General features: G+C 40.4%; 2 protein-coding genes across 5 annotated transcripts; both read left to right on the top strand.

Moving 5' to 3' along the window:
- The first annotated feature begins 68 nt into the window (after positions 1–68).
- Positions 69–8760, top strand: ptcd3 (pentatricopeptide repeat domain 3). Its single transcript, XM_055034798.1, has 23 exons — positions 69–254; positions 509–561; positions 783–822; positions 907–952; positions 1046–1114; positions 1226–1330; positions 2216–2339; positions 2430–2533; positions 2613–2780; positions 2868–2928; positions 3469–3551; positions 3701–3845; positions 3942–3992; positions 4091–4180; positions 4276–4304; positions 4505–4611; positions 4700–4778; positions 5303–5393; positions 5472–5557; positions 6391–6527; positions 7092–7133; positions 7205–7363; positions 8604–8760. Exons 1-23 carry the CDS (start codon positions 166–168, stop codon positions 8647–8649), a joined length of 2004 nt encoding a protein of 667 aa, XP_054890773.1. The 5' UTR covers positions 69–165; the 3' UTR covers positions 8650–8760.
- Positions 8761–14825: 6065 nt separating this feature from the next.
- On the top strand, positions 14826–27676 carry LOC129362765 (plastin-2-like). Of its 4 annotated transcripts, none has more exons than XM_055034485.1 (17): positions 14826–14907; positions 17751–17864; positions 18234–18300; positions 18912–19063; positions 20394–20523; positions 20616–20748; positions 20843–20924; positions 21003–21168; positions 21266–21405; positions 21877–21972; positions 23918–24104; positions 24198–24276; positions 24352–24472; positions 24552–24685; positions 24952–25075; positions 26149–26273; positions 26414–27676. In XM_055034485.1, the coding sequence occupies exons 3-17, from the start codon at positions 18240–18242 to the stop codon at positions 26544–26546; spliced, it is 1863 nt and encodes a 620-aa protein (XP_054890460.1). In that variant the 5' UTR covers positions 14826–14907; positions 17751–17864; positions 18234–18239; the 3' UTR covers positions 26547–27676. The 4 variants fall into 4 exon arrangements, with proteins under 4 accessions (XP_054890460.1, XP_054890459.1, XP_054890461.1 ...); XM_055034486.1 differs by having other exon boundaries at positions 14892–14907; positions 17772–17864; XM_055034484.1 differs by lacking the exon at positions 17751–17864 and having other exon boundaries at positions 14841–14907.
- The last annotated feature ends 310 nt before the right edge of the window (positions 27677–27986 follow it).

Consider the following 27986-nt stretch of genomic DNA (forward strand, 5'->3'; position numbering starts at 1 on the left):
CTTTACAGTCACTTTATATTTCAATGTGGTCTACAAAATGGTTGTTAATGCAGATTTAAGTCAGTTATACTTTGGTGTTAACTTTTGAAAAACCTGTAACTGTTATTTCTTCTCCCCTCTTTCGTTGGTTCGTCCCTTTCCCACAAGCCTTCAGTGCTTAACAATATGGCGGCTCCCTGTAAGCACGTAGGACAGCATATTCATAGAAACGGAAGATTTCTGCGGTTTAACATCGACCAGCTGTTTGCTAGCAGGTAGGGCGAGCTTGTGAATGTTTTTCTACCATATTCTACTTTCACTGACTTGTGACGTCATGTGTGTTGTTGGTTTAGCAGCAGTAGCATCCTCCGACAGGAGAGGTCACGTCTCTGACTTTCTACTGACATCACTACTCCTACGAGTCTACTACTGCTTTGTGTTCAGATTAAACACATGCAGCTTAAAGTCAGACTATGGTCTTTTATTGGTTGTGTCCAGATAATTAAAGCTTAGTTCTGCTTCTCTGCAGGAGTTTCGGGCGGACTTCAGCTCTGCAACAACAAGCCACCGACCTTCACAAAGGTAAACAAATCACAGCAGTTTGATTTGGAGACTCAAGTCTCTAAAAACATAACATGGGCAACATAAACATAGGCATAAAACAAATGTGAAATACAGTTAAGATTAAGGGGTGCGAATACTTTCATAATGCACCGCAGCCATTGCAAGTCAATGGAGAGAACAGTGTTGAATTCCTGTTGTCTTTTGATGTGAAAATAGCCTCTTTTTTTGCTCTGTTCCAGAATCAAAAGAAGCGATAGTCATCCCCAGGAAGAAATCATGGTATGTCTGATATATCACAAACAAAGTTTTATTCTGATCACTACATTCTTTAGCACAGTCAGTATTGCGTCTTCCTCTTGACAGGAGCAAGGAGGCAGTGCTGGAGGCCCTGGCTTCTACTGTCCAACGAGTAAGAGTCTCTCTGGAGAAGATTTTGGTTTCTGATTCTGTTTGTTAATTTGGTTGTTTCTCATGTATCCTGCTTGGACATTTCTCCCTGCAGGACCCAACAGCCTATCCCTACCAGTTCCAGGACGACTCGTACCTCTCACCCAGGACATCCGCTGAGTTTGTAGGAGCTCTAGCTCGATATATCAACCTGTGTTACCATAGTGATTTCTCAAAAATGAGTGAGGACAGTACCTGACACTGAGTTGTTTGTTTTTCTTCTTTCTCTTTGCAGAATCTGTTCTCCCTGTCTCAGGAATCCGGCAGAGCTGCAGCCAAGTACTTTGTCAACTGCAACCCCAAGTTATTCACCAAAGACTTTGCAGAACCGCATATACCAGTAAGAACCGCAGGGATGCAAATAATTAATCAACTTCCGATCAATTGTCGATTGATGGGTTATTAGATTAAAACTATTTCCAAAAATGTCCGCTTCAGCATTCTTTTAGTGTTGTTGTTTGGCCGCCATTGATCATTGTTAAGCGTCGCCAGTTGATACAGAAACAGTCCAAACAGAACCAGTGGGGATGTAAAATACACTTTATGCAAGTTTTTTTGCTGTGAGTTAAAGCTCTTTGTGGAGCAAAGAGAACTTCTGATGTAGATGTCTCAGTTTATGGGGAAATTAAGTGTTTCATACAGTTTATTCTTTTCATCTTTTATTTTTTTGTTCAGTAACCATGAGCTTCCTCTTTTGTTGTATTCTATAATACAAGAATAATAATATGAGAAAACCACAATTTTCTTTGTGTTCAATAAGTATTAAATAAAGCAGAGAATAATTTTTTTTATTCAGTGTAGTCTGAAAAATATAACTTTTTTGTCATGGAAAGACAGCTGGCCATTTAGATTCTAGAAAAAACGGAAGGTTTTAAGGAAAAGACCGCTTATTGATTAATTGCTAGTCGATCAATGATGGGGTTTTTTGTTAGGTTTTGCAACCCCACATGTTTCCTGTGAGGACACAGTGTGAGATATGATTTCTTTTCTCTCATCTGCATTCATGTTGTCCTACTCATGTAACGAAAGGTCAGCGCCTGCAGCCTCAGGCATCTGTCTACCCATGTCTTATGTTGTCTTTTTTTATTTTTATTCTACTTTATGGTTTGGATGGGCTGTACTGAAACAAGTTTTGTTGTTCTGATTTTGATAGTGATCAACTGTAGAGGAAGTTAATAATCAATAACTTGCACACTTTTTTAATCTGTTTTGTGTGCATTTGTAGTGTTTGATGCCAGAGAGCGTGGCACCGTGTCTGGAGGAGGTGAGCGAGGCGGCGCTGGAGGAACGGATCAGCCTGAGGAAGGTCTCGGCCGCGGTGGAGATGTATGATCAGCTGCAGCAGTCCGGTGAGGTCACACACAAGAACGATTACGTTTCTTTAAAAAGAACTCCCACTGATGCGCCGCTTCATTTCTGGTGAATGCTGCTCCTTCCAGGCACAGCAGTCTCCATGGAGACAACCCACAAGTTGTTGGACCTCATCTGTCTGTACTGTGACAAGGAGCCAGTCCAGGAGTGGGGACCGAAGACTGAGGCCAGAGTAAGTCGATCTTAACCCGGGCGACGTGGTCGGCTCTACGGAGCGCGGGTGCTGAGGTTTGTCTCTGTGTTTGACTCAGGAGGAGGCGGGAGATAAGGAGGGCAGGAGGTGGAAACCCGTGGGACGCCGACTGACAAACTTCTTGAAGTTGACCTGGAAGGACAACAACAATGCAGAGAGGATCTTCAACCTGCTGCCGGAGAGAGACGCGCGGTGTTACTCCGCTCTGATCAGAGGCATGGTGAAGGTAACGCCTCGCTCACGTCCGTCATGCTGAACAAACAGCCGCGTTTCATCACCGCAGCGTTCCTTCATTGTTTATGTCTCTGAGCAGCACGGAGCACACGCAAAGGCCTTCAACATGTACGCAGACCTGCTCAACAACAGACTGTCAGGTGAGGATCAGGACACACTGTGAGAAGGAAGCAGCACATTGCTAATACTGCACGAATATCTGCTTGGATCCAGGATAGCTCAGATGTGGGGTTCCCCAAGGTTCAATTCTGGGACTCCTTCTATTGATTACATAACCCACCTCTACTTTATCAGGTTATAATAAGAAATAAGATTAATCACCATTAGACATGTTGCAAGAAACTAATTTTAGCAACATGACTTACCTTTAATACTTGTTAGCACCAGGGTTTCCCCCAGAAAACTTTCCAAACCCGGTGGCAGGCTGCTGGATGACCGCCACTTTTTTTTTTAGTTAAAAAATATTTCAAGTTGACAGAAAATTTGAAAATATCACTTGACAATTATGTGTTATTGGAAGATTGATACCTGCACACCAACTGCAAAGTCTTCAAAATGGGGGAAACATTAAAACAAACTCAAATAAATAAACAATGGTAGAATGGTGGGCTAATTCAGACAGGAAAGTCACGTAGCACCAAAAAACTGAACAGTTTTTGTTGGTTTTCTTGCATTCACAGCTGATGTCCACATCTTCAACGCGCTGATCTCAGCCGTTCCTGATGTCAAAGAGAAGTTCAACGAGAGATGGGACCTCATCGATGTAAGTACACCTCAACTGTGGAACGTTGTTCAGATTCCCTTTAATAAAAAAAAGACATTTTTAACATCAGAACTGAAGGAAGCAGCCAGACCAGATGTTCAATGTTAAATTGTGTGTGTGCGTGCATGTGTGTGTGTGTGCGTGTGTAGGAGTTGCTGAACCAGATGAAGGAACAGAAAGTTCATCCCAACCTGCTCACCTTCAACAGTGTTCTCAAAGCTCTGAGGCGATGTGGCTTCCTGGCTAAAACCTTCTCGCCCCAGACTCTAAACGAGATGAAGGCCCTGGGAATCGGTAAGCTACCGGCACCGTCACCTCTACCATTTTCCTCCGGGCGATTATGGGGTCATGTTGTTTCCTCACCCATGTTTTCCGCTGTGTAACCTTCAGCTCCAAGCTTGGCCACCTATGAACACATCCTGGCAGTCTTCTCCAAGCCAGGTAGGTCTGGCTCTCATTGAGGCAGGTGTTTATGAGCTACTTCCTGTTCATTAGCTACTTCTTGTACGCTTACTGAGCAGTGGACATTTCCTCCGCAGCCTCCTCCGGGCCCAGCAGCATGGACGTCTTACAGAATGTGTTGACGAAGTTGGAGGGAACCAGCTTCACCTGCCAGGACCCTGATGATGGTGAGGCCAGAGCGATTGAGAGAGGAAATGATGTCATCTGTACTGATACTATGACAGGAAACCTTTCTAAACTTTTCTTTTTCATTTCTTCCCAGTTTTGTTTTTCTCCACTGCAATGAAAATGGTAAGTTTTAAAACTTTCTCTTTTTTTAAATGTCTTTCCCTTTTTTTTTTGTTTTGATCTTTTTTTTTTTTTTGTTTTTTTTTTTGCGTAGAATCAGACTTCAGTTTTTTTCACTGAGTTTGAGCAACCAAACAGGAAAATTACATTTAGGGCTGTAACTCTGTTCCTCCTACATTAACCTCACCTCCAATGTCTTCAAGTGTTTGGACGGTAAAGATCTGGAACTGGGTTACAAAGTTCACAGTCTGGTGGAAGTTGGGGAGAACTGCAGGCTGCTGGGAGATTCCTATCAAAGGGGTATCTATTAGTAAGTTCCCAGAAATGGCTCTTCTGATACGTTCTGTCTTCATTTTTGTTTTTTTTCTCCTTCCTAACTCTCCCCATTTCCTCTGCAGCGGTCGCTTCTTCAGCCTGCTGTGCATGATGGAGCACATCGATGTGGTGCTGAAGTGGTACAACCGGATCGTCCCTTCGGTCAGTGCACCCCCATTCAGCTGTGTTTCCATTACAGAAACTTTGTCAAAATTCTGCTAATGTTGGGGGGGAAAAACACAATTTTGCATATACGGTGTTTCCATTATTTAAGAAATGCGATAAAATCACACAAGAATGTTTTTTCTTGTGAAAAGTAATCAAAAAACAGGAGGCCCTCCGTCATCTTCCAGCTACTTCCTGTCATCTTCTTCTTTGTGGTTTTCTCCAGTAGTGATATCTGGTTGTTGATCATGTGACTCATCTGATGCGGGGAGAAAAGTGCTTTCGTGTTTTGTGAATTTGACCAACCACGGTTGACATCATATATGGCACTTCCCATTTTTAGATAATTGTCAATATAAAAGGCTTTTTATAAAAAAATACTTTTTTTCGAAATTGCCTCGTTTCTATTTATTTTTGAAATGTTAAATTGCTCAATTACACAGTCATTGGAAACCCAGCTACTGTTGGCAGATTTCTGCCGTCTGTGGACGGTAGCTCACTCTTCAGTCTGCTGTTTGCAGTTGCACTACCCCAACCCTCCGGGAATGAAGAGCCTGCTGCAGGCTCTGGACACGGACAGCCGCCTGGACCTGCTGCCCACCATTTGGAAAGGTCCGTCCCACACCGCCAGGAGCGCTCCGCCTGCCTTTGTCTCTAGAAATATGGTTCATTTCCCTTTATTGTCTGCAGACATTAAGACTTTGGGTCATGATAACAAGCTGAATCTGGTGGAGGATCTGCTGAGTCTCATGGCCAGAGAGGAGCACAGTGTGGAGGTCAGTTTTCGTCCCTCACTGATTCACCTTTTTCACGTCCAATACAGAAACAATTGGCTGGATTGACTTAAAACATGTATTAAAAAAAGAAAACACAAACATAAATATGCTGAATTAAAATTCATTTGATACTCTCCGCCAGTACAGCACACTTAAATGCACAAATAGAATTTAAATGTTTGGTCAAACATATAAAAACAAGACAATTTTAATTTATTCAAATTAGGAAAACAATAGCCAATGTAAAATAATAAGAAACTGACTACCTTGGTCAAACATGGAAAAATACTGTAGCAATTTCTTTGAAATGGTTCAAAAAGTGCATTTAGGTATTCTAAATATAATGTAAAATAAATGATAAAGCATTATGTCACTCAGAGCACAAAACATAGAATTAGACTGAATAGACCTGCCTTCTGAATTGGGCCCATTGTCACTGATACCTGATATAGGAGTGTTTTTTTTTATATTGGCACCGATACAGATATTAGCATCGGGTCGATGTGTCTTTAAAAGGCTCACTTTTATTGTGTTATCATTGGCAGTGAGGAATTTTCTATTATAGCAATAAATTCTACTAAATGTTTAAAAACTAACTCTATTGTCAGAATTTCCATTATTTTCTGTTCCATAAAAGTTCCATAAAAGCATTAATAAATTCAAAACTGTGATCAAATGTAATTACTGTGATCAGTTTAATGATAAATTAAATTTCTTCTGCCGTTTGGTTATTTTAAAAAGATTGCAAAGCTGTAATAAATAGCTTTTATAGTTATCCTATCGGTACCACAAGATCTAGTGATAAAATGTCCGACTGACCACATCATCTGCAGGTCCAGGAGTCTTTTGCTGCGTGTGCTCTGGATATTAAACGCGTGTTTGACGAGAGGCCCGGCATGGAGTGGAGAACCTCGTCGCTGTCGCAAGTCTCCATCCTGCTGCTGCGAGCCAACAAGTTCCAAAAGGCCTGGTGAGAGAAGCATTCACACCGCTTACAGCCTGGCAGCGGGTCCTCAAAAAGTCTTAATTTTTATCTAAAATTAAGGCAATAAAATGTCTTAAATTATTTGCTGTTTTAAGTGGACCAACAAATTGTTAATCACAGGTATTAAAATTTGTCTTGACAAGACTATTTAATCTCCTATATTGTATGCATGTTTTTTTTTTTCTGGCAGGACTTTTAAGTCAGGCAAAAGTTTGAGACACACTCAGACATCTTGACGTTCTGTGACTGGAGACTTTTGAAGTTTTTCTTTAATTGGTTTATTACCAAGTTTGAGCTATTATTTCTGTCGCTATAAAGCTCTAAATCAAGGAAAATGCAAAGATATCAGTCAACTCTTAATTTTTAAAATGTATTTAATCTCCAGTGAAATAGTTTTAAAAAGATTTAAAAAAAAAAAAAAGACAGTTGAGGCCATAGACATGAATACATAGATGCCTCATAGAGTGGGTAGGCCTGTTGCTGCGATGCGTCACAGCGTACGCATTATGGTTTCTGACCTCGTTGTGTCTCTTCCGGTTCCCTCTGCAGGGACATGCTGCAGCTCTTCAAAGGCAAAAGCAGGGTTCCTTCGTAAGTTTTCACACCATTTATTTATTTATTTATTTATTTAGGCACGTAACCCTTTGGTCTTTTCTCCACAGTGGGGCGCTGTTGAGCAGCTTCCTGACCGCGTGTCGATGCAACGCTTCCCCTCAGAGAGCCGTGGAGCTGGTCCAGCTGTCTGCAGCTTTCGGTCTCCCAACAACCCCGGAGCTAGCTAAGAGGACACTGGCTGAGTTTGAGCTGGACGACAAACAAAGGTGACTCACTTAGTTACCTGGAATCGAACAACAATTGGCAAATCAAGTTTTTCTAAATCGTTCTATTCTTCTGGGGAGTTAGAAAAATATATGAGGCACTGTGCAAAAGTTTTAAACCGACCAGCAGAATGTTAAAGAAAACACTCCCACAGTAGACTGCGAAGCACTATCAAGTAGCCTGGTCATGAATTATTAGCAGACACTACTTGGAAGTGACTTGGGACATTTAAAGTCCTGACAGCAGCATCTGAATAAGTCAGAGAGGTACATTACAGGCCTTGTCTGTAATGTACAGACAAGGCCGTACCCATATCCGCAGCAGGTCTCCAAGGTGAACAGCCTCTGGCGTGTTGGATGAATGGAGTTAAGGGAAGTCGGCAAGTCAGATCTGTAACTTCGGGATAAAGATTGGCAGGTGGGATGGAGGAGAGTAGGTGGGATGGTTATGGTTTGGGCTGGTGCAGCATCTGACTGAGAGCTTTGAACGTCAAAAAGAATCTACTTGAAAATCTTAAGAGACTGAAATCGATGGATCAAGAAGAATCCAGCATAGCTCCTTAAAACAAAATCCTGGAGACCCATCTCAGAGCGTCAATTTAGCAGAGCAGACTACTAAATGTATAAAGAATTACAATGTTTTTTCTCACTTTTATTCACTATTCAATAAATATTACGATTATTTAGCATAAAAGCTGCCTCATGCCTTCTGATTTTAGTCAGCCGTGAGTTCTTAGGGTTTTGTCTTTTTGTAGCCAGGGTTACTGTTGCTTCTGTCGTTTTTTTTTTTGTTGGAAACTTTTTCATTTTTTGACAGCTATGCTAGCTTGATGAGCAAAGCAGCTTGAAAAATCTGACTAGCAGCCAATCAGAAAGAAGAGCATGCCAAATAAGTCACTTTATTTTATGATAATAATTACTAGTTAAACATAAAATTATAAAAATAGTCATAAAAATACAGAAATAAAATTGCAGTACGACTTTATTCTAGAATTCTACAAATTTATTGTTATTCAACTTTATTCACATAATCACTGTATCCTCATATTATGACTTTATTGTCAATGTCAAGTGTATTTATATAACACTTTAAAACAGGTATAATCAGTCGTAAAAATTAGTAATATAAAATGGATGCACTTTTCTTTGCCTTTAAAGCGATTTGTTTTTTGTTTGAAAAGAAAAACATAAATCCTCTGTTATTAATACACATTAACTCTGTATTTCCCTCCTTCTCTTCCAGATCCATTGTGTCTGAATTCGAAGCTGCCCCAGAGAAAGACGACTAAATAAAATTCAGTGTAACTATCAACGTCCTTATTGTGAAAGTCCTACTGCTTATTAGTGTAAGGAACACTTATCTCCACTCCTCTATGTAATAAAACATTTTAACAAATGCAGCCGCTTTCTTTTCTTTCTGTCCACTAGAGGTCAGTGTTTCTCGTGTAACCTTTTTTTTCTCCTCTGGAGTTTTTAATCCTTTTCTTTCCTTTTATGGTCGACATTTTAAGATCTTAGACTCGCGCTGGGTTTCTTGGTGTGAAATGGACCGTCCAAGTCTTAAATGTTTGTTTTTCTGTGTAATCCAACAAAATTGACTTTATCCTCGAGGGCAAGGGGGGGCGACACAAGCACATATTTCTCTCTGTGATAATTTACCAGTTTCCTGAAACTACTGATAAGCTCCTTCCTCATCATGCTGCCTGCGGATTACATTGCAGGGGGGTCTGGAATGTGCTGAACTTGATATCTAAACAGATCTGGAGTACCTATAGGTGGAGGTACGCAGGAGGACATGCTCATTATGATGAGGCAGGTTGTGTGAAAATGTCTGTCGAAACCACTTAAAGAAACTTAAAAACCAACCAGGACAAACATTTCAGCACAGCAGAGGTGAAGACATTAGATTAATAGTTAAATTTGTGGAGCAAAAGTGTCGAGCCAAGTATTCTCTCATGTCTCTACCTGTCCACACTCAGGGGAGATGCAGGGTGTGAGTGAGCAAGCCGGCACAGGTTGTTCGTCCTAGTCAAATCCTCTCCACCAATCATCAGCTGAGCTGCCAGCGCAACCAAATAAGGATAAGTGGACAGAAGAGCGAACAGGGGGCGGTGTGGTGTTGAGTCGGAATGGGTGTGGTCCGAGACAGAGCTTCACACACTCTCATTAAGCACACACACCACCTCACTCGCTTTGCATGGAATACAAAATGTGGCCCTTCCGTCGCATGCAGCCTGATTTGGTTGATGCCACGCGGTTTTGCCTGTGGATGAAACTAAGCCATATAAATCCTTAAGTAGACACACACTTAAGCCAGAGGGGTGGCCGGGGTGGCACTTGCCACCCCCAACAGAGCCCTTGCCACCCCTACTGCCACCCCACTGGAAATGGTAATTTTAAAATATAATACTTATGAGATCGGCAAAGATTTGCCAGGAAAACTGCAATTTCCGACTGTCCCTGAAGGCAGCCCGATGTCCGACGCTATTCATTGGTTAAACTGACATGTGGTTCCTGCTTGTTCCAAAACACATCCGCGGCTTTAGAGTTACACCTTCAAGGAGTTTTGCAGGTATTTACATTTTACCGCTCAGCTGTAACCACTGTTTCCTTCCTAATGAGAGGCGGCACTTGTCATACATTTCTAAAAAGCACCGCTGCGTAGTGCCTCGTTTATTATATTAGCCATGCTAGTGCTGGTAGATCATGTTTTAGACATTCTTTTAACACATGTTTTAGTGACATGCTGCCCTCTAATGTTTTCTATCTCCCAGCTCTTGCTTGAAATGTGTGTGGTAAGAATATGTGAAAAACCATTAAGTTTAATAATGACTGAAATGTAAGTAGGCTATGTCATATGAAAACTTTGAATTATAACCTCACTAGTTATATTAATTAATTTTGAACGAAAGGAAACAAATAATTTTTCCTTTTGTTCCATGGAACGGTCCATTTGTATACGGACCCCTTTGATAAAGCCTTGCTCACCCTTTGGCCCCCCCTTGAAAAAAAGTCTAGCTCCGCCACTGCACACAGAGGAGTTGAATTAATGGAGGGTGTTTAATTTGCCTGGGCGGGGGGAGTGAAAAATGTCTGAATTGTTTTTAAAAAGCCAGAAGTCGGTGAGGGTCAGAGGTCAAATTTGCTGCTCATATGCAGCAGGCCGAGTATTCTGGCCTTCTTTTAATCTGTTGGGGCTTAGATTAAAAAAAAAATGTGAGGCAGGAAAACGAGGAGAAGAACGAAGAAAGGTCTTTTTATCAAAAGGCATTTCTGAAAGAAAGCTACTGTGGCAGCAGTCAGCTGGACATTATCAGTCTTCCATGATGCCGCTGCTGATGTCAGTTTGTAGTCTGAAGATGTTTTAAAAGTAATAATCTGGAGGTAACTGTGTTATGAACACCTTCAGCGTTTTCACATTCTGAGCCTCTGCTCCACAAACCTGAGTATGTTGTGACTTCACGCAGCAGAACAACACAAAGTAGTTCACAACTCTGAAGTGGAGGGGAAATTATATGTGGTTCACGATTATTTGTACAAGTGAAAGTATGAAAAGTGTGAACATTTGTTTGTGTTTGTCCCTCTTTTGTCCAGGTAACGCCTGGAGCCACCGATCACACACTGCAACACAGGACTTCCTGTTCCCACCAACAAAGGTCAGGCCACCAACAAAGGTCAGGCCACCAACAAAGGTCAGGCTCACGAGAAGTCGTCATAGTTACAGAAATCATAAAATTACATGTTTACAGAAATGCGTAAAGTAGGTTTAGATATAGGCGGGTATCAATCTGAGTATGGATGGATATTGATAAACACTTGAGGCTGGGGTGGGGGATTACCTTCCAGTAGGACAACACTCCTAAACAGACAGCCAGGAACAGTTTAGATAAAATCACAGGGTGTTAGACTGGCCTAGTCAAAGTAAGTTGAAAACCTGATCCAGCTTAAACTGTTTGGCAAAAGAAGAATTATCGCAAGACAAGAAGTACTGTCTGAGAAAGTCAGACAGTGCAAGGAGGTTTGGTGTCAGTAGACAGTAGTTTAATACGTGACTAATCTTTGTGAAAGCAGACATAAATATGTCTGCTTTCTGTATTCAAATGTTTCAGCATTTAAAGAGACCGAGGACGGGCTCGAGGTATACGGCACCAGTTTCTGCACATTTGTTTATGCGTGAGCTGCTCGTCCCACACGGCCGTCTGTTTTCCATTCACTCCCTCTCTCACACTGGTGAACAATGGTGAATTGACCTGCAGTTTGCTTGGCTCTGCTGTCACCAACGTTAGCACACAAGCTGCCTGTCATCAGGCAGGACAGGGAAAAAATCCCAAGGTTTTTCTGCAGCTGTGTTTCTAGATCAGGGGACTGCGACCTGCAGCTGCGGAGCCACGAGTGGCTCTTTGGACCTTCAACAGTGGCCCTTAATCATTTGAACCAACAAACTTTTATATATATGTATAATAAGTTATGACGGAGTGTTGGGTCCATGCTAAGAACAGATACAATTCTGAAAATAAAGTCGTACGAGGAAAGTTCAAATAGTATGAGAATAAAGTTGTATTTTGAGAATAAAAATTATATTATTAAAAAGACATTGTACAAAAATAATAAATAAATAAATAGACTTACAAAATGTCCATGTTTTTTTTTTTTTTTTATAAAATTCAGAATTTCATCTCAAAATTTCACATTTTTTTTCTCGCAAATTTTCAACTTCTGGAGTTCAGAAATGTCTGGGTTTTTTCTAGAACATTGCTGAGATTAATTTCAGAATGTCCTCAGAATGTTTTTGGCAGAAATGTACTCCTTTTTCCCCACCTATCTACCGTGGTCCTACTATGCCGTCGCTTCACGCTGGTCTCATACCAAAGTTGCGATCACAGGACTTTGGCGCCTTGCAGTCACCAAGTCAACTCTTTATCCCGAAGTATTCTAGAGTCAGACTCGGGCCCTTCTGTCCGACAGCTCAAGTCCCAACTGGGTCATGCAACCTGATCTGAAAGCACAGCGGCGCGTCTGCATCAGACTGGCTGAAATAGAAAAAGAAACCACAGTGGAGAAATGGGACTGATTTAGTGGATATGTGTTTCTCGTTAGTTTATTAGCAATGCAGGGGAGGATTGCAGTTTGTTTGAAAAATCAAACGTGTCTTAATAAGTCAGATATTATTATCTGTCTCAAATTTTTACATATTTATCCATCTGTATGAAGGATATTCCTGAATGTAGGGAATGGACTGTAGGTCTCTGTTGGTTCCCAGTTTCCTTGTGTGGAAAATCACAGTTTCAGCCCCGTAGCGCCACTTAACTGTTTCCTTCAGTTGTGATGACAATGCTACACATATAAAGTATGACTTAAAAGCTCCTATGATGAGTTCAGCAGATGTGCAGTTCCACCATGTGTTTGCTAATTGCTGGTAGCTAATCTGAAGGAGCTGAATGGGTTAGATTAAAAGGTTTCTCAAATATGAAGGGAACACTCTAGGTATGTTTTCGATGTTATAATCCCAAAACAATGGATTTTACATAATATTGCTCCTTTAACAAAACAATGTTGCAAAAGTATTCACACACCCTTTCAATTTTCCTCATTTCCATTCCAATCTATCGGTGGTGGTGGCATCATGCTGTGGGAAAGGTTTCCCTGTGACACACTCATCTGATTTTCACATAGTTCCATGTGACGGCAACTGAATTCGTTGCGGTGGTCGCGTGACAAAATCTCACATGGCGGTTTATCTGCCGAACACAATGTGGCTCTCATATGTTTGCTTCTCAGAAAGACAAGTTCTAGAAATGCCCCCTAAAGAAATGCTCTCTCTTGGTCATATTTGTGGTATTCACTCTGACAAGATTCAGCACATCGCTACAGGAAGACGGGGTGAGAGATTATAGGAGGACGGGGAGAACGAATGGAGGAGAGAGAGGAGGAATTCCTGCATGTACGGGCTAGAAGCGCTAACAGTTTGCATCCAAAATGACACTTACTGCTACAGCATGCTTCCTCTGAGGAATGCCAAACAATTACAACATCAACATGTCTGCATTTCTGCAAGGAAATGCAAGGTACATCTACTAATAAGAAGGTTTTAGTTGATGCCTACATTAGGGTGCAGCAGCTGGTCAACGCAGTGTCTTGCGTGACTAACTGTGAGTGGGTTAGTGTATAACGAGAAGCCCTTACTTATCTTCTGATTCTCATAGGATGTGGCAATAATCCTGGAATGGGGGAGGCGAGCTCTCAGGGGGAATAAAGATCCTGAACCGAACATTGTTCAAAGAGAAAATAACAAGGGCTAAAAGTGATTCTCAGAAAAACATTAAACGAGTAGCTCTAAGATATGTAAAATTACATTTTCACAGTTCAGATTTTTGTTTTTTTAATCTTACTGGGGTTTTAAATGATGGAGGCACGCACAGCAGTGGATATTGTGAAAGGGAAGATTAGTGTTCCGTGGATTTCATTTCGTCACAAATTAAAATCAGAAAAATATGTATCATGCATTCACATTTGGCATGCTTGTCCAGCCTTGTATCCTCCACAGTCCTGTTAACACAGACCATACATTTACAAGGCACATATTGAGAATGCAAATATATTTGATTTCAACAAATTTGAATATTTTAAATTATTAATGATTTAAAGTTGATATTTAGGAATTGGCAGGTTTACTTTATAAAAATACAAACAACCTTGATTGTCCGTTTGCTGTGTTTACTTTGTGTTTGACCTCTTTGTCAGACATTTCGGAAAATAATAATTATCAGTGATTGTTTTTGTCTTAGCCAATTAAATTTGAATGTTAGTGGTGGTATTTTTAACTGAAAAGGGGTCCCTTAGCAAAATTCTGCCTAAGGCCCCAAACACCCTGCGGCCAGCCCTGCTTAACTTTAACAACTGAGTCGTTCTGCCACATAAAAACCCAATAAAATGCAAAAGTGTTTCGGTCTGTGGGACAAAAAGTCGAACTATTCCGATGTAATGACTTGTACAGGTCACTGAATGAATCATTTTGAATGTTAGAAATTGGAAAAAGCTGAATATCTTCTCAGAATATTTGTCGAACAGCGGCCCGAACGTTAGCATTGGCATATTTAGCCGCGAGCTAAATATGCTAATGCTAATATGATAGTAATATGATAGTGAATATTACCACCTGTTCTCGGTTAGACTGTAAAAATGTGGGGTGTTTGGTCATAATACAACACATGACAAAAAATATAGCTTTCTGAAATATACCTCAGAAAATAAAATGGCATTTTAAATCAAATACGTGATGTATAATTTTATTTTACCAACAAATTTAAAATAAATAAAGAAAAAAAAAACCAACATACACTCCGGGGAAAACTAGCTTTCTCCTTGAAACGGTAATTTATTGATTCCTCTGGCTGTGGAGGCGGGATGAGCCCGGAGGAGAAGGGGCGGAGCGGCTCCGCTCACCGGGCGGTGTCAGCCGAGAAAAACGGGACAGCGCGGCAGAGGCAGGCCGACAGAGGGTTCCAGTCCTCCGGCTGCTTCCAGCGAGCTGCTCCAGCGGACCTCAGGTAATGTTACAGCCCACAGCATTTACTGCTGCGACACATCTTTTTAAAACTGCATGATGGAACATTTTAACAACGTCACAAATAGAGTTTAGAATGATTAAAAAAAAGACTATTACGTCTTTTTTTTTATCATCTTAAAAACACCCAGCCAAAATGACAATGTTATGGTTTTATGTGATATGGAAGCGTTTTCTTTTCTTTCTCTCTCTCTTTCTGTCATTCTGGTACCAGCAGCAGCCATGTCCCATAATCAAAGTCATGAGCATTGCTGCTGCTGATGATGATTCTGGATGGATGGATGGATGGATGGATGGATGGATGGATGGATGGATGGATGGATGGATGAATGGATCTTAATGTGCCAGCAGCATCGAGGCTGACTCTGTGTTTTTAACTGTCCTGGTGACCACGTTGCCCTGGGTAAGCTCAGTGGTGACCTTTTGTTATTGGTGGACCAGCAGGTCAGACTCAGTCAGATAAATGAATCTCTTACTGTTGTCACTGATGTCAGTGAAGTGAAAGACAATACCTCCTATAAACAGGGACATCTTGTGGCAGTAGAATGCACATCTTTTCAGAGTGCACCCATGAAATAACATTTCATGAACTCAATAATAATAATAATAATAATAATAATAATAAATTTAATACCAGAGATGAACAAGTCCATCAGAGAGGATTTGAAAGAAGCAGATTTTCTCATTCATACATATTCACATTAACAATTCAAGCACCAAAATATATATTTATTTAGCTATTTGTTTGAAAAGAAGGTTGGCAGAAGTGTAAACATATTTGTTCCTGCCACCTTTCTTTTTCATGTCTTACTTTGCATCATTCTTTATTTAAAGATTTAATTAAATCAAGCGCTTCCTCATCATGTTTTTTGTCTGTAAATGCAGCAGCAATTCAGTCTGATGTGCTTTTATTGTCTCAATTAAAATCAAAGGAAGTATGCTCTGATGATTAAATGAGAGGATTTTGTCATTTCCTCATCACTTCATACTCTATCAAAGAACACTCAGTATTTATTTTTTCTTCTTCTAGTAATGATCAAGCCGTTCGGTTTTTCCTTTGATTGGCTCTGTTTATTCCGTTTACTCGAGACTGGTCATGGTCTCAGGTTAGGTGGTCTTGACCAAAACACTGCTGTTTATTCTGCTGCTCATTTTGGCTTGCTAAGGCAGTAGTTTGTAGCAGCCAGAAGTGACATACTCACTGCTGTCTATATGGCATTTGTGGTGGTAAAAATTCTCTGGTTCCCATTATTCAAATAGTCTGGGAAACAGCATAACTGTGCTACACAAACCCCAGGTTTCACAGTCCCATGATGCATTTGTCACAGGTGGTTTGAGAAATGTTCCCATGCCTTTCACCACTGGCACGAGCGTCCTTTATAACGAGCCCCTTTTTGACTATTCAACCAGCAGGTTTGCATGCTTCCCATCAAACTGAAATCTCTCGTTTGTTTGTCGGGCAGGGGCTTCATTTAAACATGCAAAGGAGGATCTTGCAGATTTAGACGTGGACAGGTTAAATGCAGTTGACATGCTTTGGACTAAATCAGCAAAGAGACGTCACAACATAGCTCCCTTTTCTCCAACAAGAGCAGCTGGTTTAGGGGCGGGGCCATGTTAGGTGGGTCTCCTTTGAGATTGATGGTGAAGCTTTGGGCTACAAAGCCAGCACACGTTCAAAATACACTCAGACCGACAGTTCATATAGTAACCAATTTTTATACTAAAATAAAAATATTGGAATTAAAATTTAATGGAATCATGAAACACACGATAAACCCATCATTTGTGTACAGAACAACAACAAGATGAGTGACAAGAGAAATTGGTCGTCTTTGTATCTGCTCACTATACACATTGGATAAAGAAATAGAACATTGTAAGTTCATCTAACTTCAATGCCAGTGGTACAGAAAACACCTTGGGGCGAGTTTGGCTCAATATGAGGTTAAAGTTGAAGATAAAGGAGGTCAGATGGTGATGATTGGACATCGTAAATGTGACCCGCCCACAGATATTATTGAAGAGTGTTGGTCATTTCACTCCTTCTCCATGTTGACCTCCGAATGTTTTCTAGTAGAATTAGAGAGTTTCACTTGGCGTCACGAATTTGACACCGCGTGAGATGTTGACATTAGCGTCTGCTGATTTTACTAGTCTCTTATTGCATGACTGGGAATGTGTTTTTAAACAATTTTCTATGTTTGAATGTTATGGTTATGTGTCATGTTGGTATTTATAAAGAACAAGGTTAGATTGGATAGAAAATGTTGCTGTCCCCAACAAGTGTTTCATAACAGTCCATTGCTGACAGATCATATCATTTTATGATTCCGATCAAAGAAATCTACAATTAACAGGCAGAGAAAGAGAAACAAAGTTCATGGATAGTGTTCAACTGAGCTGAATTTGATCATCCAATGGTGACCTTTCAGCTAATTTGCAATGATTTAAGGTTGTATAAAAATGTTTGTTAACACACAAAATCTTACCAACTACTTTTGGCTTGGTTTCTTAGCATCCTTGACATAAGATAAAGCTTATAAGATCTAAGAGCTTATCTTAAGGCACTAATTCCTTAACATTGATGAAAAAGTACTTGTTCCACTGGATGATTATTTCACTCATAACTAGTACTTTTTCATCAATATTAAGGAATTACTGATGTAAAACAAGCGCCTATATCTTATTATGATACTACATTTATAGTGACATTTCTTATTTTGAACAGTGACAAGCTGTGACTGTGAGATATCTTCTTTTGCGAACAGGCAGTGTTTGTTATCAGGGAAATCTCAGTCTGTCTGCTCTTTGTCTCTATCACAGTTGCTGCTCTGCTCTCTGCAGCTAACGGCTCTCAAATCAAACCCCAACTAAATCAAATTCAGGACGGGGCCATCTCACTACCCTGCTGTTTCTGGAACTGGGCATACTTTCTGGGTAATACTTTCTGGGACATAATCTAAGCTTTCATTTCATTCAGATAGCTCTTAGGTTATTAAGAGTGAACATCTTGCAGTAAAGGATGCATCAAAGCAACTCAGTCTACAATGATCAAATATCGATGAGATCAGATGGAGCTAATGAGTAATCCAATAGAGTAAAAATGATCGATAAACCCTAGTATGAGCTATAATAATCCATTTCTGTAGCTTCTGATAAAGGCTGTATTAAAACAGTAGAATATCAGAGAGTCAATTCCATCTGGCTTTGTCACAGATGAATTTGCGCCGCCAGGAAGCGATCCACTAACAGGAAGAGAAGTCAGAGTGCGGCGGTCAGCTTCATGAACATCTGTCTCTCCCTCAGGTCAACATGTCTGGGAAGGTGAGCGCCGACGAGCTGGAGGAGATCAGGCAGAGCTTCCAGAAAGTCGGTGAGTTCCCTCTCAGAACCTGGAGATGCAAGGACATTTATTGTATTCTTTATCTAATACAAAACATTAGTTTGTAGCTGCAAACCATTAATATCTAATGGATATTTTTTCTCATGGTTAGAATTTATTGTCATGATGCATTTCAGTTATTGATGTCAAGTTAAAAAATCGAAACAAAACTGACAATATGCTGACTTTGCTACATTCTCCACTGTTTGCTCCACAGAAGCATTAATTAATATCAGTAAATTTAAAAATATGATAAATGTTGTTCCTGTCCAGCTTAGTGATAAAAGCTGCACATTGTAAATGACATCTGAAGAAGCCTAGTGTAAATGGGAACATTTTTAAAAACATTTATGTGTTTATGGCTCTATGAATGCTAGCAAGATAAATATAAGATAATAATGGCTATTGGCTACAAGAATTTATCCTTTGGGTTTGTATGAAGTCGTAATCTACCATTCGATGCTGACAACTTTGAGTTCTCATCTTTTGACAAACACATCGACTGACTGCCGCCATTTTATCTGGAAGGTTGCAGCAGCATGAGAAACAGAGAGCAGCTGCATTAAACCTCCGTTTCCTCCCCTAACCCCAACCCTGTCTAGATGTGGACAACAGCGGCTTCATCTGCGCCTCAGAACTGGGCGACCTGTTCCGGGAGGTGGGATGTCCGTTGCCTGGATACCAGATCCGGGAGCTGCTCCAGCGACTGGACCGGGACAAAGACAGCCAAATCAACTTTGAGGAGTTCACGGCTGTAGGTAACGCTAACTAACTAACTAACTAACTAACTAACTAACTAACTAACTAACTAACTAACTAACTAACTAACTAACTAACTAACTAACTAACTAACTCAACTTGGTGGTGGTGTTTACTTTACATTTGAATGATAATGAGCTAAAAATTCACCAGTTTTTCTTTTTTGTTGCCATATTTAATTTATTGTCAAATTTGTCATGGATGAAGTTAATAAGTACTAAATGGCAGCTTATCTACACTTATCTTCTTATCATTCGTATTCTATTTCGTTACCATGAGTACCTGTATTGAAATATTTATTATAAGCAAAGCTAGCCCAAACCATCATGCTACCACCGCCATGTTTGAGCTTTGGCATGATCTCTTTCTGAAACGCCGGATATGTCCTAAGCTAGGTGTAACGGGACACCAACTTCCAAAAAGTTTCAAATTTGTATTGTTAGACCACTGACTATTTTAGTTGGGAATGAAGTTGTTTTTATTTTTGGCAAATGTGAGATAACCCTTTGTGGGGGGTTTTTCCCAGGGAGAAAGATTCTGAAAAAATAATAAAATGTCATGCACCTTCTTTCCTTTTATGCTTCTTAAATATAACGTGAACTGTATCATCATCTTCGATAGGTTTTTATCCAGGTCTTGTTACATGCCACTTTGTTTTGGTTTTTTAAGAGACGTATACAAATATCCTCACTATTGCCCTCCTACGCAATTCTGCTTGATTCTCATCTCTCTTGCACTGTCTCCATCTTCTGTCATTCAACTCAATTTCTCTGGTAGAATTTCAACTGGGTCCATCAGTGAGCAGAAGGAAACATGACTTATTTTATGCAACATTTTATAGTTATAGTATAGTGAGGTTGTAGTTTCAACAATGGCAGCAGAGGAAGTCATTGACCACGCTCCCAAATATGGAGTAATTAAAGTCAGAGCAAGAGGAAACTGTTGTGATGTTACTTACTACACGGTTGTTTACAGTGCACCCGGTTTCTGATAAGCTTATGCGTTACAGACATTACAGCCAAACGTTAGTCCCTGGGTAAGAGCCAATTGTCTCTTGCCTCCAGTAAGTAATCCTTTCTCAGTAGCTACAGGTCCAGACACTCTGTACGAAGAAAAACGTAGAACAAAGCACAGGGTTTTTACCAGGCCAGAAAACAACTAATGGGGGTCAAACTTTGAAGATATAAATAGGTATTGTGATTAGAACTGGAAAGTGCTGTGTTATACCTGGTATTTTGTCACACTTACTGATGGATTGCTTTGCTGATGTACGTTTCTGCCCCCACTCTAACTTGCTGGACCCAACTTTCCCCTAAACCTTTCAGATCTTCCAGGAGATGAAGGACGACAAAATGGCTCAGGGTTTCAGGAAGGCTCTCAGCAAGAAAGAAGGTGTCGTAGCCATCAAAGGCACCAGTGAGCTCTCCAGTGAGGGAACTACACACTCCATCTCTGGTTAGTAGCTGCTTGAAACAGTCTGAGCCTGTAGCTTGTTGGGTTTTACAGTACTTCAGGTGAAGTGATGTTGCAGTTGACCTTCATTTCAGAGCAGGAGCGCTTCGCCTTCGCCAACTACATCAACTCATCTTTGGAGAAGGACCCGGACTGTAAGCATGCCCTGCCCATTGACCCTAACACCGGACATCTGTTTAAAGCTGTGGCAGACGGCATTTTGCTTTGGTAAACCTTATCCATCACTTCCTTTTCCCCCTTATTGAACCTTCGTTTTCATATTCTAAACCCTGGTGTCATTTCCTCTCATTTTTTGCGACAGTAAACTCATCAACTTGTCTGTTCCTGACACCATCGATGAGAGGACTATCAACAAAAAGAAACTCACAGCTTTCACCACACAGGTAAGACTCATATGGATGCATATTCACCCAAATGTGGTTGAGTAACGCAGTAAGTTCCATCTGACTTTGGACCAACAGGAGAACCTGAACTTGGCTCTGAACTCAGCTTCAGCCATCGGCTGCCAAGTGGTCAACATCGGCGCTCAGGACCTAAAGGAGGGCAAGCCTCACCTGGTGCTCGGCCTCCTCTGGCAGATCATCAAGATAGGACTGTTTGCCGATATAAAACTGAGCCGCAACGAAGGTGCAGTACACTCAACTGCACCTACTCCACTGGACTCACTTGATACAAAGTTTAATTTCTACGTCTTGTTCCGGTCTGAACATCTTTGCATTCACAGCCCTGGCAGCGCTGCTGCAGGATGGGGAGAGTCTGGAGGAGCTGATGAAGCTCAGTCCTGAAGAACTGCTGCTGCGCTGGGTCAATTTCCACTTAAAGAATTCGGGGATGACCATATCAAACTTTTCTGGAGACATTAAGGTGAGGAGACGTCACAGTGGGGGCTGTGCTTATTTTATGTATCGACACTCATGTTGGTTTGGTAAAGGAGTTTGTAAAAGTTTTGCACCCATTTTCTACTTTCTGTGTTAGTCTTCTTAAAATAGAGTCTGTTTTAGCTGCAATTGGTAGAACTACCTGTGTTTACATCACAAATGTGTGAGGAAACGTTGTTGATATTCTGCCAATATCGAAAAAAACACAAGTTTCCATGAAGCCGATTTATTTTCGTAATTCCAATTTGTACAATTTTTTTGGCCTCTGGAAATGCAGCTACAGTTGCTTTGGTTAATAGATCTCCAAATTGTCCCTAGGTATGAGTAGGTTGTCTGTTCTATGGACTGGTGACCTGTCCTGGGTTCACCCCGTCTCTCACCCAATGGCTGCTGGATTCCAGTCTCCACAGGTCATTCCCATATTAACAATGTGAAACTCTTTGTGTTTTCTTTGCAGGACTCCCGGGTGTATTATCACCTGCTGCAGCAGATCGCTCCAGATGGCAGCAAAGAGGACGTTCCTCGGATTGAGATTGACATGACTGGTCTCTATGTGAGTCTGCTCTCATTTTCCTCGGGGCGTCCGCACATTCTTAAAATGTTTTCAATTTGTGAAAAAGATAAGTTGGCCTTAAATACGTTCACAATGGTCTCAAATTTTGTTGTGGTCTGGCTATTTAATCTTGTATATTCTGTAGTTTTTTTTTTAATTTGCTGGAGTGTACTGTAATATGAAAGTTTAGACTCAGAGATCTAAACTGTGGCATTCTGTGGCTGGAGGCAGTAGCAGCCACAGCTGTGGTAACTAGCTGCTAATACACTTGCTCGCTAACTAATATCTCAAGGTAGCTAGCCAGCAAGAGTAAAGCTAGCTAGCTTTTATTCTTCAGCCATCATGGGTAAGATTTATTGACAGTTATCTGAAAGACATTTGAATGACATTTGTCTTGCCATTGGCTCACTTCTGTTGCCAACCCCTGCGATTTATTTTTTGTACATTTCTTTTATGTTACAGGTCTTAAATTCCATTCATAGTGGTCTTAAATGTCTTTTAAAAGTCTTACATTTGTGTTGGTGAGGTCTACAGACACCCTGTTCCTTTACTTTAGTGAGATTACAACATCAATCACCCTAAACTGGTGAACACAACAGAAAATGGTGGTGACGACACCGGAGTCAATCTTGAATCTATTTGCGGTTCAGACTAAACCCAGTTAAGGATGTTTATTGACGTGGCCGTTCAGGCCGAATGGAAGCTGTTTATCTTCTTTCTGCTTCCTGTGGTTATTTTAAGCTCTGGATATCATTCCGACTGGACTACATGTTATAGGCTGACTCTGTTTTTCTGAGTGGAATTTTAGTATTTTCTTCCCACAGGAGACTTGGGAAACAATTTGGAAAAACAAAATTCAAATGGGGGGATTTCAAACTTAATTCCATGAGGGCAGGAAGAAGGCAGAGTTTTTGTCATTTCAAATCAATCCATACGCAGCATTTTGCTGAATTTATTTCTTTTTTCCCAACTTTGCAGTCAGATCCAAAAGCAACTTAAAAGTTCATTACAGTCATCTTTCTTAAGTTATTTGTCATAGATAAAGAATGTAATACACACCCAATAAGATCAGAAAAAATGTTGATTGGCTTGTTTGAAAGAAACATATATACTTTTTGTGGCCATCAACAAACTTCTGGCATAATTCTTGCTTCTTTTTTCAACAGAAATATTAGAATTTATTTTAGTTTGTTAGCTTGCTAGCGTTGAAAATTTAGAAACTGTGAATTTTCACTTGCATGAAACTTGAACAGATATAATATCACAACTGTGGTCTTTTGGCTCTTTTCAGCCAATAGCTAACCGCCCTATTACCTGAATAGGACGGTTAGGTATTCAGCCAAACAAACTGCGATTAGCTAAAATACCAAAATACTTTAGCCTCTTTCTGGAAACATTGAGAACTGTCTATTTTAATAATTCAAACACCAAGTAGACCCTAATATGCATCATTTCGCACAATGAAAACTGTCCTAGCACTACCACAGGAGCTAACATTCACAGACTTGCTTATTTTCAGTGTTAGGATACACCCACTCAGTGCAAAGGAAATAAAATGGGCCTTCTAAATTGACTGCGATACCAAAGACACCCAATAGCGTATCAAGAAGCATTGCTCCTAGGTATGCTAGCTCTCTAAGCTACATCTATTGTCAGTCCATCCCAAAAGAAATGGATTAAATGTACCAATAAAAGGCCAAAATTTCTGACTGAAATGATAATACATATGATTGCACTACAACAAGTATTGTTTTTTTCTTGTGTCAATCTTAATAAATTGTCATAACTGTCACAATAAATGAACCCAAAACAATGGAAATGTCTTTTTATTTTCAAAAGTTCTTAATCTGTGTAGTGGTCATTCATTCAGGGTTATTGATGTTCTTTTGTGGTATTTGTGAGACGTTTCTTGCTCTCAAACCTGACATTGTGCTTGCGTCTCCAGGAGAAAGACCTGAAAAAGAGAGCCGAGTGTCTGCTGAAACAGGCCGACCGGCTGGGATGCCGTCAGTTTGTGACCGCCACCGACATCGTGACAGGAAACGCCAAACTCAATCTGGCCTTCGTGGCCACGCTCTTCAACAAGCACCCGGCGCTCACCAAACCCGAAAACCAGGAGTGGAATCTTGAGAGTAAAGCACAGATACGACTTTCTTGAAACTTTATTTTTCTCACTTGTGTCCAGATTTGTGTGGGCTTCATCATCCTCCTTGACTTTGTTTTAGGTGAGACAAGAGAGGAGAGAACCTTCAGGAACTGGATGAACTCGCTGGGAGTCAGTCCACACGTTCACTACATCTATGGGTCAGTGGTTCTATTTCTGCCACGGGGACGTTCTTCTGTTCACTGGCTCATCAACGTGTTTGTGTTTGCATGCAGAGATCTGCAGGACGCCATAGTGATTCTGCAGCTGTATGAAAAGATTAAAGTGAAGGTGGACTGGGACCACAGAGTCAACCTTCCTCCCTACAAGGGAGTAGGAGGAGGCCACTTAAAGAAGGTCAGTTTGGAGACCCGGAAAGACTTGAGACTGTGAATTGGCGTAGATCTCAATGTGTTTGCATCTTTCTCTTCAACAGATTGAAAACTGTAACTACGCCGTGGAGTTGGGGAAGACCAAAGCCGGCTTTTCTCTGGTGGGAATCGGAGGTCAGGACCTGAATGAGGGGAACGAGACTCTCACCCTGGCCTTGGTGTGGCAGCTGATGAGGAGGTTGTTTGACTTTTCACTTTCTGGCTCACAGAGTCAGCATATGCTGAGGATGCTGGGTTGTTATGCAGTTATGGAGAGGGAGGGGTTGCTGCTTGTCCAGCCTTCAGTCTGAGTAATTAGCATTTTCAGAGGCTTCCTCAACTCTGACAACATATGAACTTTATGGGAAATTTGAGATTCACTTTGAATATGTGTCATTTTTACTTTTTAAAACATTGTAATATTGGTTATACTGAAGACTAATAATAATGACCGACATGGTGCAGGTACACTTTAAACGTGCTGGAGGACCTCGGACATGGAGAAGTTGCTGGAGACGATTTGATCATCTCGTGGGTCAATAAGGCTCTGAAGGAAGGTGGCAAGAGTTCCTTCATCAAAAGCTTTAAGGTAAGAGGCACAAACCCAAACAGTCCAGTGATTTATTGGGATTTCATGTGAGAGATTAAACCTAAATAGGACATCAGTTTGAAGTGGAATCAAGAAAAAAAAAACACCAACCAGGGAACACTTGTGTCATTCTTTAGAAGTTGTATAATTATTACATTAGACTCGACCTGTGTCTAATTTCCTCAAAGGTTTGGTTCAAAGATTCTTGGGCAGCGATAGGATATCCCAAAAGTTTGTCAAAATTTTTAGAGGGATTCAACAAGTGGCAGGCACCACTAACTAAAACGTTAGCCATGCTAACCCTGAAGCATGAGTCACAACACTAGTTCTGCCAGTGCTAAAGCGCTACCCCCACACAGGACTTAGTAGAAGCTCATGCCAAAATGGTACACCAACATGATATTTAGTACAATCTGATGCTAAAGTGATACACAAACATAGCATTTAATAGAAGCTAATGCTAATGTGCTACATCAACATGGTATTTAGTAGAAGCTAATGCTAAAGCGCTAAAACCAACCATGTTGACAGAATGTAAGGGGGCTTTCAAAACAATTCACATAATGAATTTTGCCATTTATTTGTTAATTAGCACCTCTGTTCATTTCAGTGTTTTCTTTTGTATACTTCCTGTATTTGTCACTTGCCATTTGCTCAATAAAGTTTCTTAAAAGAAAAGACATAGTGAGGAGAGGAAACAGAACTGTCTTTGCCCACTTCAAAATAAGAAGTATAACCTGAAGTATTCGTAGCAGTGGATAACCAAAGCTTCAACATAGATGTCAAACTTTATTCAACTGAATGTTTGCAAGTCATGCGAGTAAATTAATGCTTTAGAAGTTAAAATAAAAACAGAAAAACTAATTTAGAGGAAGCTAAGTGCGCTAAATACTTTCAAAGTTAGCAAAATCACTTAATCGCTAAGCAAAAAAATTAGCTCCGTTATTAGCACAGCAGTGGATTAGCGGTAGTGTCAACAGTAGTAAATAAGCAGCTGGATGTTCATGTATTAGGACGGCCTCAAGCTAATATGAGAAGTTTTGCTAATTTTCTGTGTCTGCCTGTCTGTTTAGGACAAAGCCATTAGCACCAGCCTTCCAGTGCTGGACCTGATTGATGCCATTCAGCCACAGAGCGTGAACTTTGACCTGGTGAAAAGAGAGGATTTCTCAGATGAAGATAAACTGGACAATGCCAAGTAATCATCTCTAAAAAAACCTGAACATGCAGCGGGGCTAAAAAGCTTTGAACAAATTTTAATTTTACTTAGTAAAATTTTACTTTTAATTGGCAAGATATTACCATAGTAATCCTTTGTTTAAACCTTTCTTGCCCCAGGTATGCCGTCTCCATGGCGAGGAAGATCGGCGCTAAAGTCTACGCCCTGCCTGAGGACTTGGTAGAAGTCAACCCTAAAATGGTGATGACCATCTTTGCCTGCCTGATGGGGCGGGGCATGAAGAAGGTTTAAAGAGCAGCATGTACACACTCACAGGGACTGTCTTCACCTGCTGAAACATAAAGGCAGTGAACATGGTGTAGAAGTTTGTTCTGACTTTGTGTCTTTAAACAGAAACAGGAGGCTAAATCTAAAACGTCAAAGGTTCAAATATCATTCTTCCTGACGTTAGCATTTAGGTTTAAAATTGATTGTTCATCTCAGAGACCACTCGCTCTCCTGTAGAGAAAAGTAGAAATAGGGTCTTTAAATTTGAAAGTTGTGACACATGGGGAACATCGGGGTGATTCTTTTTTCAGTTTCCGGTTGTGTGATGGGTTTTTTCTCCTCACTCCCCTTATCTTTACTTTCTCTGTTTTTTTTTCTATGATATCCTCATGTGTCACCGCTTTCACAGTTCTGCCGTGTGCCAGCCTGTTCACAGGATAAGCATTTATCACAATTAAGCCATATCGATCTTCACGGAATGCCTTATATTGTGAAATTTGCAGACCATCTTTGTTATGCCAAAGATGGTCTGTAAGCTGGAAGCCATTTATTAGTAAACCTGATTTTATTGGCATAAGAGCTGGATGCAGCGATTTTGCATGACGACTGAAACTATCCAACCAAATCCATCCAAAAGTTACTTTATTGTGTATTTGAAAAGACAGGACAGTCACATTAAAAAAAAAATTATGTTTGGGTATTTTCTGTTGACTTCTGAATAAAAAGAAAAATCTTGTTGATAAGTGAAAAGTGTTGTACTTATAGCAAAAGATTATTTCATGCTGATTGATACTGTTTTCATAGAATATTACCAATACAGTTCATAAATAAAAGCTGCAGGTCAGTCTAAGCAGAATTTATTGTTCATTTTAAATCTGTGTTTGTATTCTCACCCTTATAAACACCATAGCTGAAATGTCAACAAGGGAAAATGATTCACAACCAAATTACCAACAAATGGTGAAACTCATCATGTTGCTGCGTCTTCATACATTCTACTGCTGCTCTAGCTTTTCCAATCTAAACTAATATTCACTACTGTTTCCTGCCTTACAATCATTTCATTGTAATCTAAATTTCTTTCAAATACACTCTACTGAGAATGACTGTACAATCAGATCTCTTGTCTCAAATAAATACCTTTTTTCATTTGTCTTTGCAGTCTTCTTGGCGTCATTGTGGATGAATGACCTACTAGAATATGTAAATATGTCATATGCTCAGTTGGTAGTAAATCTGTTGTTTATTTGAAAAATGACCACAACTCCCTGTATTTCTCAGGCACAGGTGTCACATTTTTTCTCTATTCACTGTAAGTATTTGACAGGTTTCTGTGCGTCCAGCATCAGTTTCAGCCATGTTGAATTGGTTTTTGTTCAGAACATGCAGTTTGATGTTCAGCTTATCAACAGATAGCATGAGACAAACTTCCACTGCTAAACTGATGATCCATACATCCTGATG

Source organism: Poeciliopsis prolifica, unplaced genomic scaffold (assembly GCF_027474105.1).
Source record: "Poeciliopsis prolifica strain line A6 unplaced genomic scaffold, Auburn_PproV2 SCAFFOLD009, whole genome shotgun sequence".
Taxonomy (NCBI): Eukaryota; Metazoa; Chordata; class Actinopteri; order Cyprinodontiformes; family Poeciliidae; genus Poeciliopsis; species Poeciliopsis prolifica.